This window comes from Cnephaeus nilssonii (assembly GCF_951640355.1).
Source record: "Cnephaeus nilssonii genome assembly, chromosome: 16".
Taxonomy (NCBI): Eukaryota; Metazoa; Chordata; class Mammalia; order Chiroptera; family Vespertilionidae; genus Cnephaeus; species Cnephaeus nilssonii.
In genome coordinates, this window is record NC_137087.1 from 32,265,468 (window position 1) to 32,278,630 (window position 13,163).

The 13,163-nt window shown below is 34.9% G+C and overlaps 1 protein-coding gene across 1 annotated transcript in view; it reads left to right on the forward strand.

The window, feature by feature from the left end:
• PCDH15 (protocadherin related 15) overlaps positions 1 to 13,163 on the forward strand; it is a gene marked incomplete at its 3' end in the record, with an annotated part of 650,107 nt that overhangs the window by 383,910 nt on the left and 253,034 nt on the right. The window contains exon 14 of the mRNA XM_079793021.1: positions 7,766 to 7,959. Within this exon, the coding sequence (XP_079649147.1) occupies positions 7,766 to 7,959 (194 nt within the window). The remainder of the gene's footprint in view (positions 1 to 7,765; positions 7,960 to 13,163) is intronic.

Below are 13,163 nucleotides of genomic sequence, written 5' to 3' on the forward strand. Positions count from 1 at the left end.
GGGTTTTGACTGTTTTGCTTGGATTTTTACTTACTTTTTGGAAAAAGAATTGTCTGACCTCTTCATCCCACCAGAACAAGGGGTCCTACTTCCTAGCTACCCCTTTCGTCTGCTAGTGAGGGGACCAGATATATTGTACAAAGGAGGGGACAGAGTATTGAAAATAAAGATTCCTGTGATTAAAGTGGAGGGAAGCAAATAAAATAATGACACTGTATTGATAGGGTAAAATGCCTCTTCTTTTTACTGAAATAAGTAAAATGAATATTTCCAGGCATCAATTATAGTTTGTAGTTTGTTTTTATAAAAAAAGAAAGAAAATTCCCTGTGGTTTTACATCATTATCATGTAAGTGTATTCATTTTATAAGACCCAAGATTTTATGTTAGGTATCAAAAATTATAAGATAATAGATATGTCGGTGTACTGAATTCTTGCTTTTTCGAATTAAAATAAAGGAAATACCGTCTGGAGGAATTGGAATATCACAAATTGTTTAATGTGACAATCATTCTGCAACCTATTCCACAGGTCTTTAAGAACTGTGCTTCTTATATTTTCACAAATAGACAAAACAAGGAACAGGACAATTCTACCTTATTAAATGCAAAATAACAAAATTAAAGATAGCAGCATGATACTTGGAAATAACTGTGAATGTCTTAAATTACAGTGTGTTCTTTTTTTTTTTTCTACCAAAGCTAAAAATCAAAATAAACCAAGCCTCAGACACTATCTGAGTTTCTGGAAAGGGCAGAGAATGTCTCCTTAATGAGTATTTTTAAGCAAGTCCTCTGCACAGCACCATCTCTCACCTTTTATACTCTCTAAGTGAAATTAATTCAAAGTTAGAATAGACTGCTTTTTAAGTCTAAAGTTACAGCAGTCTTCAAGAAATCCCTTACTAATAGACAATCTCCCTTAGTAATAAAAAGCACTAGATTGAAACAAATATGTAGATGATGAGGTTTCCAACGTAGTTTTTATCATTACGTATGCCCCATTTGTGTCTGTATATATCAGAAAAACCCTTTCATAATAGCATAAGTATCCTGTGTGTATCACAGAAATCAGTATTGCTTTGTTCTTTATTGTGTGACTGGTATTTATGCTGTTTATCAAAACTTTTTTTTCTTCAAATTTATTTTTTTACCCACATTAGGTAAAAAATATTTCAGTCCATTTTTTGAGGACCAGCACAGTTTTATCATGATTTTTATTATAAACTAGAGACCTGGTGCACAAAATTTCTGCACAGGTAGGGTCCCTAGGCCTGGCTGGTGATCAGGGCCAATCTGTAGGGTGACCAGCGGGGCCTGCAGGCTGGGGGCAGCTCCTGCATTGAGAATCTGCCCCCTGGTGATCAGTGTGCGTCATAGCGACCGGTCATTCCGCCAGTCGTTCTGCAGTTTGGTGGATTTGCGTATTAGGCTTTTATTGTATAGGATAAGAACCATTAAAATAATGTACTGCCGTTCTCTTGTAGGCTTCTTATCTAAAATCATGTCACTCTCCCTAGATTTTCTGCCCTCAAAAATCAAGAGAGAATAAAGGATGCAGAAACTACTTTACATATTAAATATCAACTATAAGTGAATCCTTTAATTATTTATTTGCCTCACACAGTGATTCTCAAACTTTCTCACAGGCCATAAAACGCTCTACCATCTTTTACATGTCTCTACAATTTCATCACATGTTAGCCTTTCTCTAATTTATCATAGTCAGCTTTTCTCAGAGCCTTATTCATTCCCTTTCACTCAGGGTTCTCACAAGGCCCTTCCCTGTTCCATGAACTGCTCTTTTTTTTTTTTTAGATTTATTTATTATTATTTTTTATTATTTAAAGTACATATATCTCCTTTTTTTCCCATTGACCTTCCCCCAGCCTCCCCTACCCCCTGTCGCATGTCCTCATCCCACGCCCCCAGTGTCTTGTGTCCATTAGTTGTGCTTATATGCATGCATACAAGTCCTTTGGTTGATTTCTTTCACCTCCTCTCCAACACTCCCCAGCCTTCCCGCTGTAATTTGACAGTCTGTTTGATGCTTTACTTCCTCTGTATCTATCTTTTTGTTCACCAGGTTACAATGTTCTTTAATTTCCATGAGTGAGATCATGTGGTATTTTTCTTTCATTGCCTGGCTTATTTCACTTAATATAATGTTCTCCAGTTCCATCCAGGTTGCTGCAAATGGTAAGAATTCCTTTTTTTATGGCAGCATAGTATTCCATTGTGTAGATGTACCACAGTTTTCTAATCCACTCATCTGCTGATAGGCATTTAGGCTGTTTCCAAATCTTAGCTATGGTGAATTGTGCTGCTATGAACATAGGGGTGCATATATGCTTTCTGATTGGTGTTTCTAGTTTCTTGGGATATATTCCTAGAAGTGGGATTACTGGGTCAAATGGGAGTTCCATTTTCAGTTTTTTGAGGAAACTCCATACTGTTCTCCACAGTGGCTGCACCAGTCTGCATTCCCACCAGCAGAGCACCAGGGTTCCTTTTTCTCCACATTCTCACCAACACTTGTGGTTTGTTGATTTGTTGATGATAGCCATTCTGACAGGTGTGAGATGGTACCGCATTGTCATTTTGATTTGCATCTCTCAGATAATTAGTGACTTTGAGCATGTTTTCATATGTCCCTTGACCTTCCTTCTGTCTTTTTTTGAAAAGTTTCTATTTAGGTCCGTTGCCCATTTTTTTATTGGATCATTTATCTTCCTTTTATTAAGTTGTATGAGTTCCCTGTAAATGTTAGAGATTAAACCTTTATCAGTGATAACATTTGCAAATTCAGTGGGCTTTCTTGTTGTTTTGTTGATGGTTTCTTTTGCTGTGAAAAAGCTTTTTATTTTGATGTAGTCCCATTTGTTTATTTTCTCTTTAGTTTCCATTGCCCTAGGAGCAGTATCAGTGAAGAAGTTCTTTCGGCATATGTCTGAGATTTTGCTGCCTGTGGATTACTCTAGTATTTTTATGGTTTCCCATCTTATGTTTAAGTCCTCTATCCATTTTGAGTTTATTTTTGTGAATGGTGTAAGTTGGTGGTCTAGTTTTATTTTTTTGCATGTATCTGTCCAATTTTCCCAACACCATTTATTAAAGTGACTGTCTTGACTCTATTGTATGTTCATGCCTCCTTTGTCAAATATTAATTGAGCATAGTGTTTTGGGTTAATATCTGGGATCTGTATTCTATTCCATTGGTCTATATGTCTGTTCTTGTGCCAGTACCAGGCTGTTTTGAGAACAGTGGCTTTGTAATACAGCTTGAAATCTGGTATTGAGATCACACCTACTTTGTTCTTCTTTCTCAGGATTGCTGTGGCTATTTGGGGTCTTTTTTTATTCCAGATGAATTTTTGGAGAGTTCTTTCTAGGTCTGTGAAATGTGCCATTGGTATTTTAATGGGGAGTGCATTGAATCTATAGATTGCTTTGGGTAGTATGGACATTTTAATGATGTTGATTCTACCAATCCATGAACATGGTATGTTCTTCCATCTGTTTATGTCTTCTATCTCTTTTTTCAGTGTCCTGTAGTTTTCCACATATAGGTCTTTTACATCCTTAGTTAAGTTTATTCCCAGGTATCTTAATTGTTTTGGTGTGATGGTAAATGGGATTGTTTTTTGAGTCTGTCTTTCTGTAAGTTCACTATTGGTGTATAGAAATGCCATAGATTTCTTGGTGTTAATTTTGTATCCTGCTACATTGCCAAATTCATTTATTAAGTCTAATAGTTTTTTGATGGAGTCTTTAGGGTTTTTTATGTACAGTATCATGTCATCTGCAAATAAGGACAGTCCATGAACTGCTCTTAATCCATTCTCTTTCATCATGTTCTCATCTATGAGACCCAGTTTAAATCTAATCTATGCCAAAGGATTTTGATATCTACTCTGCAACACACTCATTGTGCTTTATGATTATTTTTCGAATAGCATTTGTTACAACGTGTCAATATGGATTCCCTTTTTTACTAATATTTTTTCATATATAGTAAATTTTAAAAAAACAAATAAGGCCTAATTTTATTTACCAACTTTAGTCTATAACCAGCTCTCAGTACAGTGCCTGAGACCACTTAGGTTCTCATTATATTATCTTGAAATGAATGTTTTCCTCCAGATTATTATTTTCCCTAATTTAAGTTTGGAAATTAATTCTGGTATTATGATTACCACCAAGTAGATGGAACGAGCACACTTCCATAATTCCCTTCTTACAGAAAGGATACAATATTTTCCATACTTTCCTAAACTCAGGTGTACATGCCAGAGTTCACTTTGCAAACTGAACTTCATTTAAAAGAGAGCAAACCTGAATATTCATGACCTTATTTTTTACTAAATATGAAGAGATTTTACTTAAGTGACTCTATTTCCTTTGACTGCCTAGTTTTAGTTAACCTGAATAATAGATTAAAAAAGCATTCTAATAAACATGTATTTTAAAAAGTGCAAATATTTACAATTTAGATAATTCCTTTGTTTAAAACTCCAGCTGTTATTACATGACAAATATTTGTTATTTTTCTGTATGCATATCATTTTACTGCTTGTTACATACCTTCATCATGATTTCTACACAAGAACAACTCTACCACTTTCATAGCATTATATTTGCTCATACATTGAATCAAAGATGATTTGAGGTATTGATGACTCCATGGTACTAGATAGGCAAAACTCAAAATGCAATAATCCTAGATGAGTAGTCATAAAGCAAGTAAGAAGAATAATTAATTATAAAACTCTTTTCCTGTAATATTTAATATTCTTACAGTTTAAGTGACATAGTTGCAAAATAAATTAGCTTGGTTTATTTTTTAAGTATACTTTTGGTTCATGCATCAGAAAAGATCAGTTGTGAATTTGGGATCAGGCATACCTGGAAACAGTATTGTCAGTGATATGTTTTCTCTTACCCCTGGCATTGTCTTCTTTTGGGCCTTAGTCTTAGGTGGACCCAATGCAGACAAGAAGATCTGCAAAAACAACAGATGTAATTTTTCGAGTCTAACCCTAGAGAAAATAACAGCCACTCTTGTCCAGTAGTTCCAAGAGTCATCACGATTATAGCAACTTAGGTTACTGCCATTTCTTAAACCAAACAAGTCCAGGCCTAAGTCTCACTGCCATGGATGGAGCTAAGTGTCAGCCCCACCCAAACAAGGACTATGAAGGGGATGAATTACTCCCCAGAGGAAAATGAGGGACTCTTCCTAGAAATAAGAACCCAGGATGCCCAGGAGGCAAAAAATGCCAAAAAACAACAGATGTAATGTAACTGATTAACACACTCATGATCAACTCAATCATAATTAATTTCTAATGAAAAGATACTTATTCATATAAAAAGACTACATTCACACTTTTATATTATAGTTTAGGTCTGTGATCATTTCTATGTCAACTATGACTTTTATTCTATCCCTACTTCATTTTTGAGATTCCAATTTATTTTTGCCTTATTTATTAAACTTCTCCTTGCTAGTGGTTTCTGTGATACTAGCTGTGGTCCCTGAAAATATTAGCTTATCTGTGGTTTGCTGGCCCTGCAGCTTCAGGGGTGTTTCTGTCACTTGTGTTTTGTGGTATTTTGTGTGTGTGTGTGTGTGTGTGTGTGTTTATGGCACCTCCCAGATGAGTGCCTTCTTCAGTTTAATTACAATCCAGCTTATCCTTCCTTCGAACATCATTTATGAAAATGTTAAATAAGACCAGCCATAATACCTACATCCCTGAAGCATGCTTCTCTATACTTTTTAACTTGATGCATTGCCATTTATCATTAAATTCCTTTAGCCAATTTAAGTCCCAGAAAGAATGTTAATATTGAGTGCAATTTGAGCTAAATTTTAATTAAGATTCCCTGAGACATGTGTTAAGTGATTTACTATAATCAAAATTGATATCTCCTTTGCTACCCCAGTATTCCAATTTTTTAATTTTATCCACACACAAAAGGGAATGAGTTTGTCTGGCTTGAATAGTTCTCCATAAATATACATCATTCATTTTGACAGGTTCTGGAAATAGTTTCCTTCTCCTTTGCCTTTAGGACTATGTCTGTCATTCTCACATAAGCCTTTCCTCTGGCAACCACATCTATCTAGCACCAAATACCTAAGCTTAGATTTAGCTGAATTAATGCCAGCTTCTCAAATTCTCAAATTTCTTCGCTCTCATTCTCGCTCTCCCCCTCTCCCTCTCCCCCTCCCTCCGCCCCTCTCCCTCCCCCTCCCCCTCTCCCTCTCTCTCTCTCCTGCTATTTCTATAAATATTATCACTCTAAATGCAGTGGGTAATAAAACTAGAACTAGAATATGCACAGTATTTCCCGTAGATGGCATGATGGGGTGTGTAAAGCACTTCGCACTTCATCAGGACAATAAATACAAACATTTGAAAGGGCCATTAGTTAACATCGGGTTCCTGAATTTGAATTCAGCTTTCAAGGTAAATGTGCACATTCACATTTTATCTCAAAGGTACACCAGAGTGTCCAGCAGTCCCCCACCCCCCAAAGGAGTCTGTTAATGATAAAGAACCACAGTTTTCTAGAAGTGATGTTCATGGATGAAAATATATAAGAAAATGCCAGTAAATGAAAACATTTTTCTGCAAGTTTATTTATTAAAATCATGTGGGTTTTTTTCTTTTTTTTATTCAATAGAACACTTTTAATTGCATTTTTCTTATGTGTAAAATGGGGCCACCTTTCTTATCCATCACTTTTGGTATGGTAAAAACAAAATTTTTTGAATGTTTATAAAACATTTATATGATTTTCCACTAGAATTTACCCCCCCCCCTTAAGTAAATGTATTTTTATCAGGAGGATTAAGGAGCCTTATTTAACATTAAATTATTATCTTAATTACACCATGTGAAACTAATAATGGTTACTCTGTTTACACAAAAAAATGACCCAAATATAGCATTTAACTGATAAATATCATTTTCTCTAAAATAATTATAAATATGTGCAAATTTGCCTTATAGATGCTTATGAAATATCATTTCAGGTACTCTGAATTGAATCTCTCTCCTAAAAAAAGAAAAAAGTTTCTTGGGCTTGATATTTAAATTTTTTAGTTATTCTACACTTAGAGATGCATTTGTTTGATTTTAAAAAGCTAATACTCTAGGCGCTGTTTATGATTTATAAGTCAGTGTCAAGAGATTATAAGAATCTTTCCTAAATCCAATGTACATAAAGGGTCATGAGAACAAAAGAATCCCTGGGAGACAAAAGGGAAAACATTAAGAATGGGGGGTAGGGGGCAGGAAATTAGAGCAAAAGGAAGAATAAGAGTAATAAAAGCCAACTTCACCTGTTTCCATTTCTCCAGGCCTCGGTCCATGTAATATGTGTGTATGTGTCAAGAACAGGAGGTAAAATAGAGAAAAATCATTACATTTTCTATAGGGATATTAGATTTACTTCAGAGCTTTCCTCTTTTTGCCTTTATGAAGTTAAAATAAAGGTAGTCTTCAAGATCCAAAAACTTTTTCTTAAATCACTCTTACAAGAAAAATAAAAGAGAAATCCTTCCTGATGTGATTGCTGCAGTAGCATAACCAAACCTGGTAGCCTCAACTCAAGAAAACAAGAGTGTGCACACCAAGAAAACTTCCTTTACTTATTTTTTGTCTTTGAAAGCAAGCTGCTTTTGTTAGGGGAAAAATAACACAAGAGTGAAAAGTTAAGTCCCAGAGGATTGATGTTGTGATTTTCAATTCCAGCTCACTGCAGTCGACGCCGACGAAGGGTCAAATGGGGAGATCTCCTATGAAATCCTGATTGGGGATCAGGGAGACTTCATCATCAATAAAGAAACAGGGCTTATCACCATCGCTCCAGGGGTGGAATTGATAGTTGGGCGGACCTACGCACTCACGGTCCAAGCCGCGGATAATGCTCCTCCTGCAGAGAGAAGGTAATTTATGTTAGAACCAAAGCAGTGTTTTCATCGCTCCCATTTAACCCCATAATTAAATTTAAGAAGCACAGCAAGCATCCTTTTATCCTGTGAACATCTAAATTAGATCAGAAAATCAGAGAGACCGGAATCTTAGGAATTGAATATCCTTATTTGGTTCAATTGTGGGAAGAGGAAAGTAAAGAGAAGATTAAACCACAAAATGATTAACTGTAATTTCACAAATATGAAGGATGCAGGTCTCTGTTCAGGGGCAGGGGCAGTGCAGAGCGGAAACTGGAAAATATCAGAGACATGTATATAATTTACTATTGAAAAGCAAGGTTGATGATAGATCTCAGAGAGCAGTAACATGGAATGTCTCAGATTTGAAGCCATGTCTCAGTGTCTCGGTAATTATTAAAATATATATATTCTATCTATATACAAATATATACATATAAACATACATATACATATATATATTCTACCTATAGAATTTATCACTTACCTATAGAATGTATCAATATATATTCTCTGTGTACATACTCAGCCAGATACTGTGAGAGGGTAAAAAGCAAAACTTCTCACTAGTACAATTGCATTTATCTAGTCACCCACCTGACAGATCCCTTTTATTACTGTCTTGCTTATTTCCAGATTTTCTGTATGCATGTCAAGAAAATGTGAATGAATATAAATGCATTTCTGCACCTTGCTGAGTTTTTTTTCTCCCTCACAATATATCCTGGGTTATCTTTCCATATGAATACGGAATACTTCCCTCAAAACTTTTTCACAGCTACATAATATTCCTTTACATGTAGATAATACTCTAAAAAAAATCTCTGTGGATGGATTTTTAAATTTCAGTTGCTCTTTTACTGACAATAAAGAAATAAATAGCATTGAACATACATCATTTTCTATGTGGGCACATATTTCAGTAGAGTGAATTCCCAGAAGTGAAACCAAAGGGTATATGCACTTATAGGTTTTAGAAATAACTGCCAAATTATATTCTGTAGGTCTTAAAACAATTTACAATTCCAGTTGCCAAGTTGAGAATGATTAATTCTACACAGTCTCCTGGATGTGTGTCACATCAAATATTTGATTTTTTTGCCAATCAGATAGGTAAAAAAAATAGCACTTATTTCATATCCATTTGCTTATGAGTCTGAGGACAATTCTTATGTCTAAGAGCCAGTTCTATTACTTTTTCTGTAAAATCTGTGTTCATAGTCATTACCCATCTTTCTATTGATAGGCAAGCCCAGGTAACAGTTATTGTAGGTTTTCTCCTAGTGATTTACTGGCTTCATACTGTATGTTTAAATCTTTGTTGTCTTAGGGATTTATCCTACGGTACAGTGAGAGCTATTCATCGAGCAAGATTTTTTTAGGAAATGTTGCCATTTTCTCCACTCAGTACTAGAGTAGGTGTAGCTAGAGTAGGTTTACAGGATGGATTTTTAAATTTCAGTTGTGTTTTCTTATGTATATGAATTTGGCTCTAGACTTGTTCTTCTATTCCATTAGCTGACCTATTTTTTCATGAGTAACTGTCAGATAAATTTTAAACTATGCTTTATAATATGGTGGTGCAAAAATTTCCTGGTTAATCTTTCTGTTATTTTCCTTTAAGTTTAAACAAGTTAGTTCAGTGTTGTTCTTGTTTTAACTGTGTGTGTGTGTGTGTGTGTGTGTGCATATATACACATATATATTTAAATATAGGTATTTTTTAACATATTTTTATTGATTTCAGAGAAGGAGAGAGATATAGAAACATAAATGATGAACAAAGATCATTGATTGGCTGCCTCCTGCATACCCCACACTGAGGATTGAGCCTGTACCCTGGGCATATGCCCTGACCAAGATTCGAACCCCACCTCCAGGTTCTAGGTCATTGCTCAACCACTGAGCCATGCTGGCTGGGCTTAACTATATTTTTATTGAGAATATATCAAATATATAAATTAATTACTTAGGGTTAAATTATTTCATTTTAATAATCTTTCTAACCAAGAACTTTCTGCCTCTTTATTTGTATGCTTTATGACCTTTAGTTTTTATTTTTTTAAATATTTTCTTTGTATAAGTCCTGTACATTTTTTTGTTGGTCTGTTTGTGTCTTGTTATTGTAAATAGAGTTCTTTTTCTTATTCTTCTTTCTGGTTGATGTTTGTATATATGAAAGCTATTAGTCTCTTTATATAAATTTTTAATCAACTTTCTTACTTAATTATCTTATTTTTGTAATTTCCAGTTGATTTCCTTATATTATCCAGGACTGTATTTTATAAATAGTGATAATTTTATATCGTTCTATCCATTATTTTTCTTTTAATTTCACTTGCTAGTTCTTACAATAAACATGCTTTTTTTTGTTTGTTTTTAATGAGTGGGAATGTTTCCCATGCTCTCATTTTATTAGATTCTTGGTTTAAAAAAATATATTTTATTAGCTTAAGAAACTTTTTTTCTATTCCTATTTTATTCACTTTGTGAAAATAATAATGGTAGCCCTGGCCAGTGTCCCAGTGGTTAGAGTGCCCCTCTGAGCACAGAAGGGTCATGGGTTCGATTCCCATGTAATCAGGTTGTAGGTTTGATCCCTGGCCTGGTCCAGGAGCATGAGGTAGGCAACCAATATATCTCTCTCTCCCCTTTTCTCCCTCCCTCCCTCCCTCCCTCCTATTCTATCTTAAAAAATAAAATAAAAGTAAGAATGGTGGTTAATTCAGGTCAAATAAATATCTACCATCTATGCAGACAGTAATGACTTTTCTTGTTGAGCTAATGGGATGCTGGTTGACCTTAATATATGTTGTTTCTAAATAAATCTACTTTACATTTTTGATACAAATTCCACTAGGTCATGACATTTTAATTTTGAAATTTAGTTGCTGGATTATGTTTGTTATTTTGTTTAGTGAAAGTAGTGTGTGTTTTTCTTTTAGAGAATTTTATGAAGATTTTATATACTTGTTATGATAACTCATAAAATAAATAAACAAAAACTACTAATAAATACAAGAATTAACTAGTGTAACAGCAAGTATAAATGAATTATTAAAATATCATAAAATAATAAATAAATCCAAATTTGGTTCTCTGAAAAAAAAGAAACAGCAACAAAAATGAAAACATAATAAAATGAATAAACCACTCGCTAGTCTACTAAAAAAAAGGAAGAAAGTGCAAATTTACATAAAAATTTCTAAGATAGAAATAATACAGAAACAAAAGAAATTAAATTTATTATAAGAGACAGTTTTGCTTTAATAATGTAAAATTTGAAAACATGAATGAAGGGGATAATTTTTAAAGAAGATAATAATTTACCTAAATTGATCCCCCAAATTAAGAAATATTAAGAGAACAATCTTATAGATGAAATAGCGAAAGTGCTCAAAGAGCCTCTACCTAAAATTAGACCAGAGCCCGGCAAATTGGCAGGAGAACTGTAACAAAACACATTGGGAGTGAGTCTTTTCTCTCCTTTTTGCTCTGCTCCAGATAAAAAGGCAATGTTTTCTCTGCAGCACATTCCAAGGGCAGATTTTTCTCTTCACACCCCTCTTATCTTTGACCATGGAGATTTGGGAGGTGGACGCCTAGTTTCTCACTGGTATTTCCAGACTGTTCGTTCTAATTCTCCTTATTATCCTCCCTTTTAATCTCTTAAGAATGCACCATCCATTACCCTTCCTTGATACTATCAGCTACAGAAGACCGGTTCCTCTTCCATTATCTCTCCTTATCACTAACCTCACCTCCCACTGTAATCTGCAGATTTACAGGTCACTCTTACAGAGTTTAATTTCTGCCTTACTGACAACTCACTTCCAGAGTACTTGGGTCAAAATTCTTGGTGACTTCAATATTCAATATGTGGTTTAAGGCATCTGCGAACTTGTAGTCACCCTAGTCAACTATCCTTGGAGACATGCTTAGTGCCTGTCTTCTTTCAAACTCCAAACAAGATCTTGAGCAACAACTCCAAGCTCGACCTTGAAAACATGCTCAGAAGGCAATGATTCCCACCACTTTCACTTTTAACATCCCAATCCAAGCTACTGTTCTGTCTACTTCAGGGCTCTGAAAACCTCCTCTAATTAGAAGTCTAATTAGATTTTTGCCTGAGCCCCCTTCAGTGGACTGCATGATTCTGGTAACAATGTCATCTTTCCCTTTGCTTAGATTTTTTTAGTGCTTTTACATTTCATTTTGAAGTAAAAGGCAAAATCATTAAAAAGGTCAATGGGGCCCAGCACATTTTGTCCTCTGCCACCAGCCATAGGACACACCCTCTTGTCATATATTGTTACCTGGTCTTCTGCTCAGTTCTGCTTCTTTTAGTCCACTCCAGTTAGCTCCCTGGTCTCCTCTTTGTCCTTGAGGCTGGCAGCTACCTTCAAACCTTTGAACTTCACTTTCACCTCCTCTCAGACTACCAGCTACTCCCTGGGCTTTCTCCATGGCCTCATTTCCTCCAGGTTTTTACCCCATTTTCACTTTCTCTGTGAAGCCTTTTCTAACTATTTACAGTTGCAAGAGGCTCCCAATACTGTAAGATCCCTTTCCTGTCATTATTTTTATCTTCTGCACTGATCACCATGCAAGTGCTATGTGTGTTTGCATTTAGAGTATGACGTTTATTGTCTGCCTTGCCTCCTCCCCTCTAGAGTGCTAGTTACCAAGGACAAGAATCATTGTGGTTTGCTTGTCTCATATGTGCAGAGGCCAAAATAATTCCTGGAATGTCCTAGATTCTTAACAAACATGTTTTTGTTTTGTTTTCCGAGGTTCTTAACAAACGTCATTTCTAGTTTTTAAATAAGTAAATTGGAATAAGGGACAGTATAATACAAAACTCACATCTAGTTTTGGGTTCCCAAAATGTGGAGGCAGATTTGAAATTGTTCTTCTTCCTCTTATGATAGACACTAATTCTAATTTTGTTTCTAATAAGTGAAAAAAAAAATAGTTGTCAGTGAGAATAAGATTTTCTATTCAGCCCAATAAACCTATGATTTATTATGTAACTTCCATTTACTATGCTATGGAAATACAAGGATAAAAATAGTAACATCATTTGCAGGTTAAAAAATAAAGTGTAGAAATAGAAGTATAAAACAATTGCATTTAGTTTAGCGTGATAAATTTGATATTGAGATAAATACTTGGCTTTTGGGGCTTTGAGGAGGACA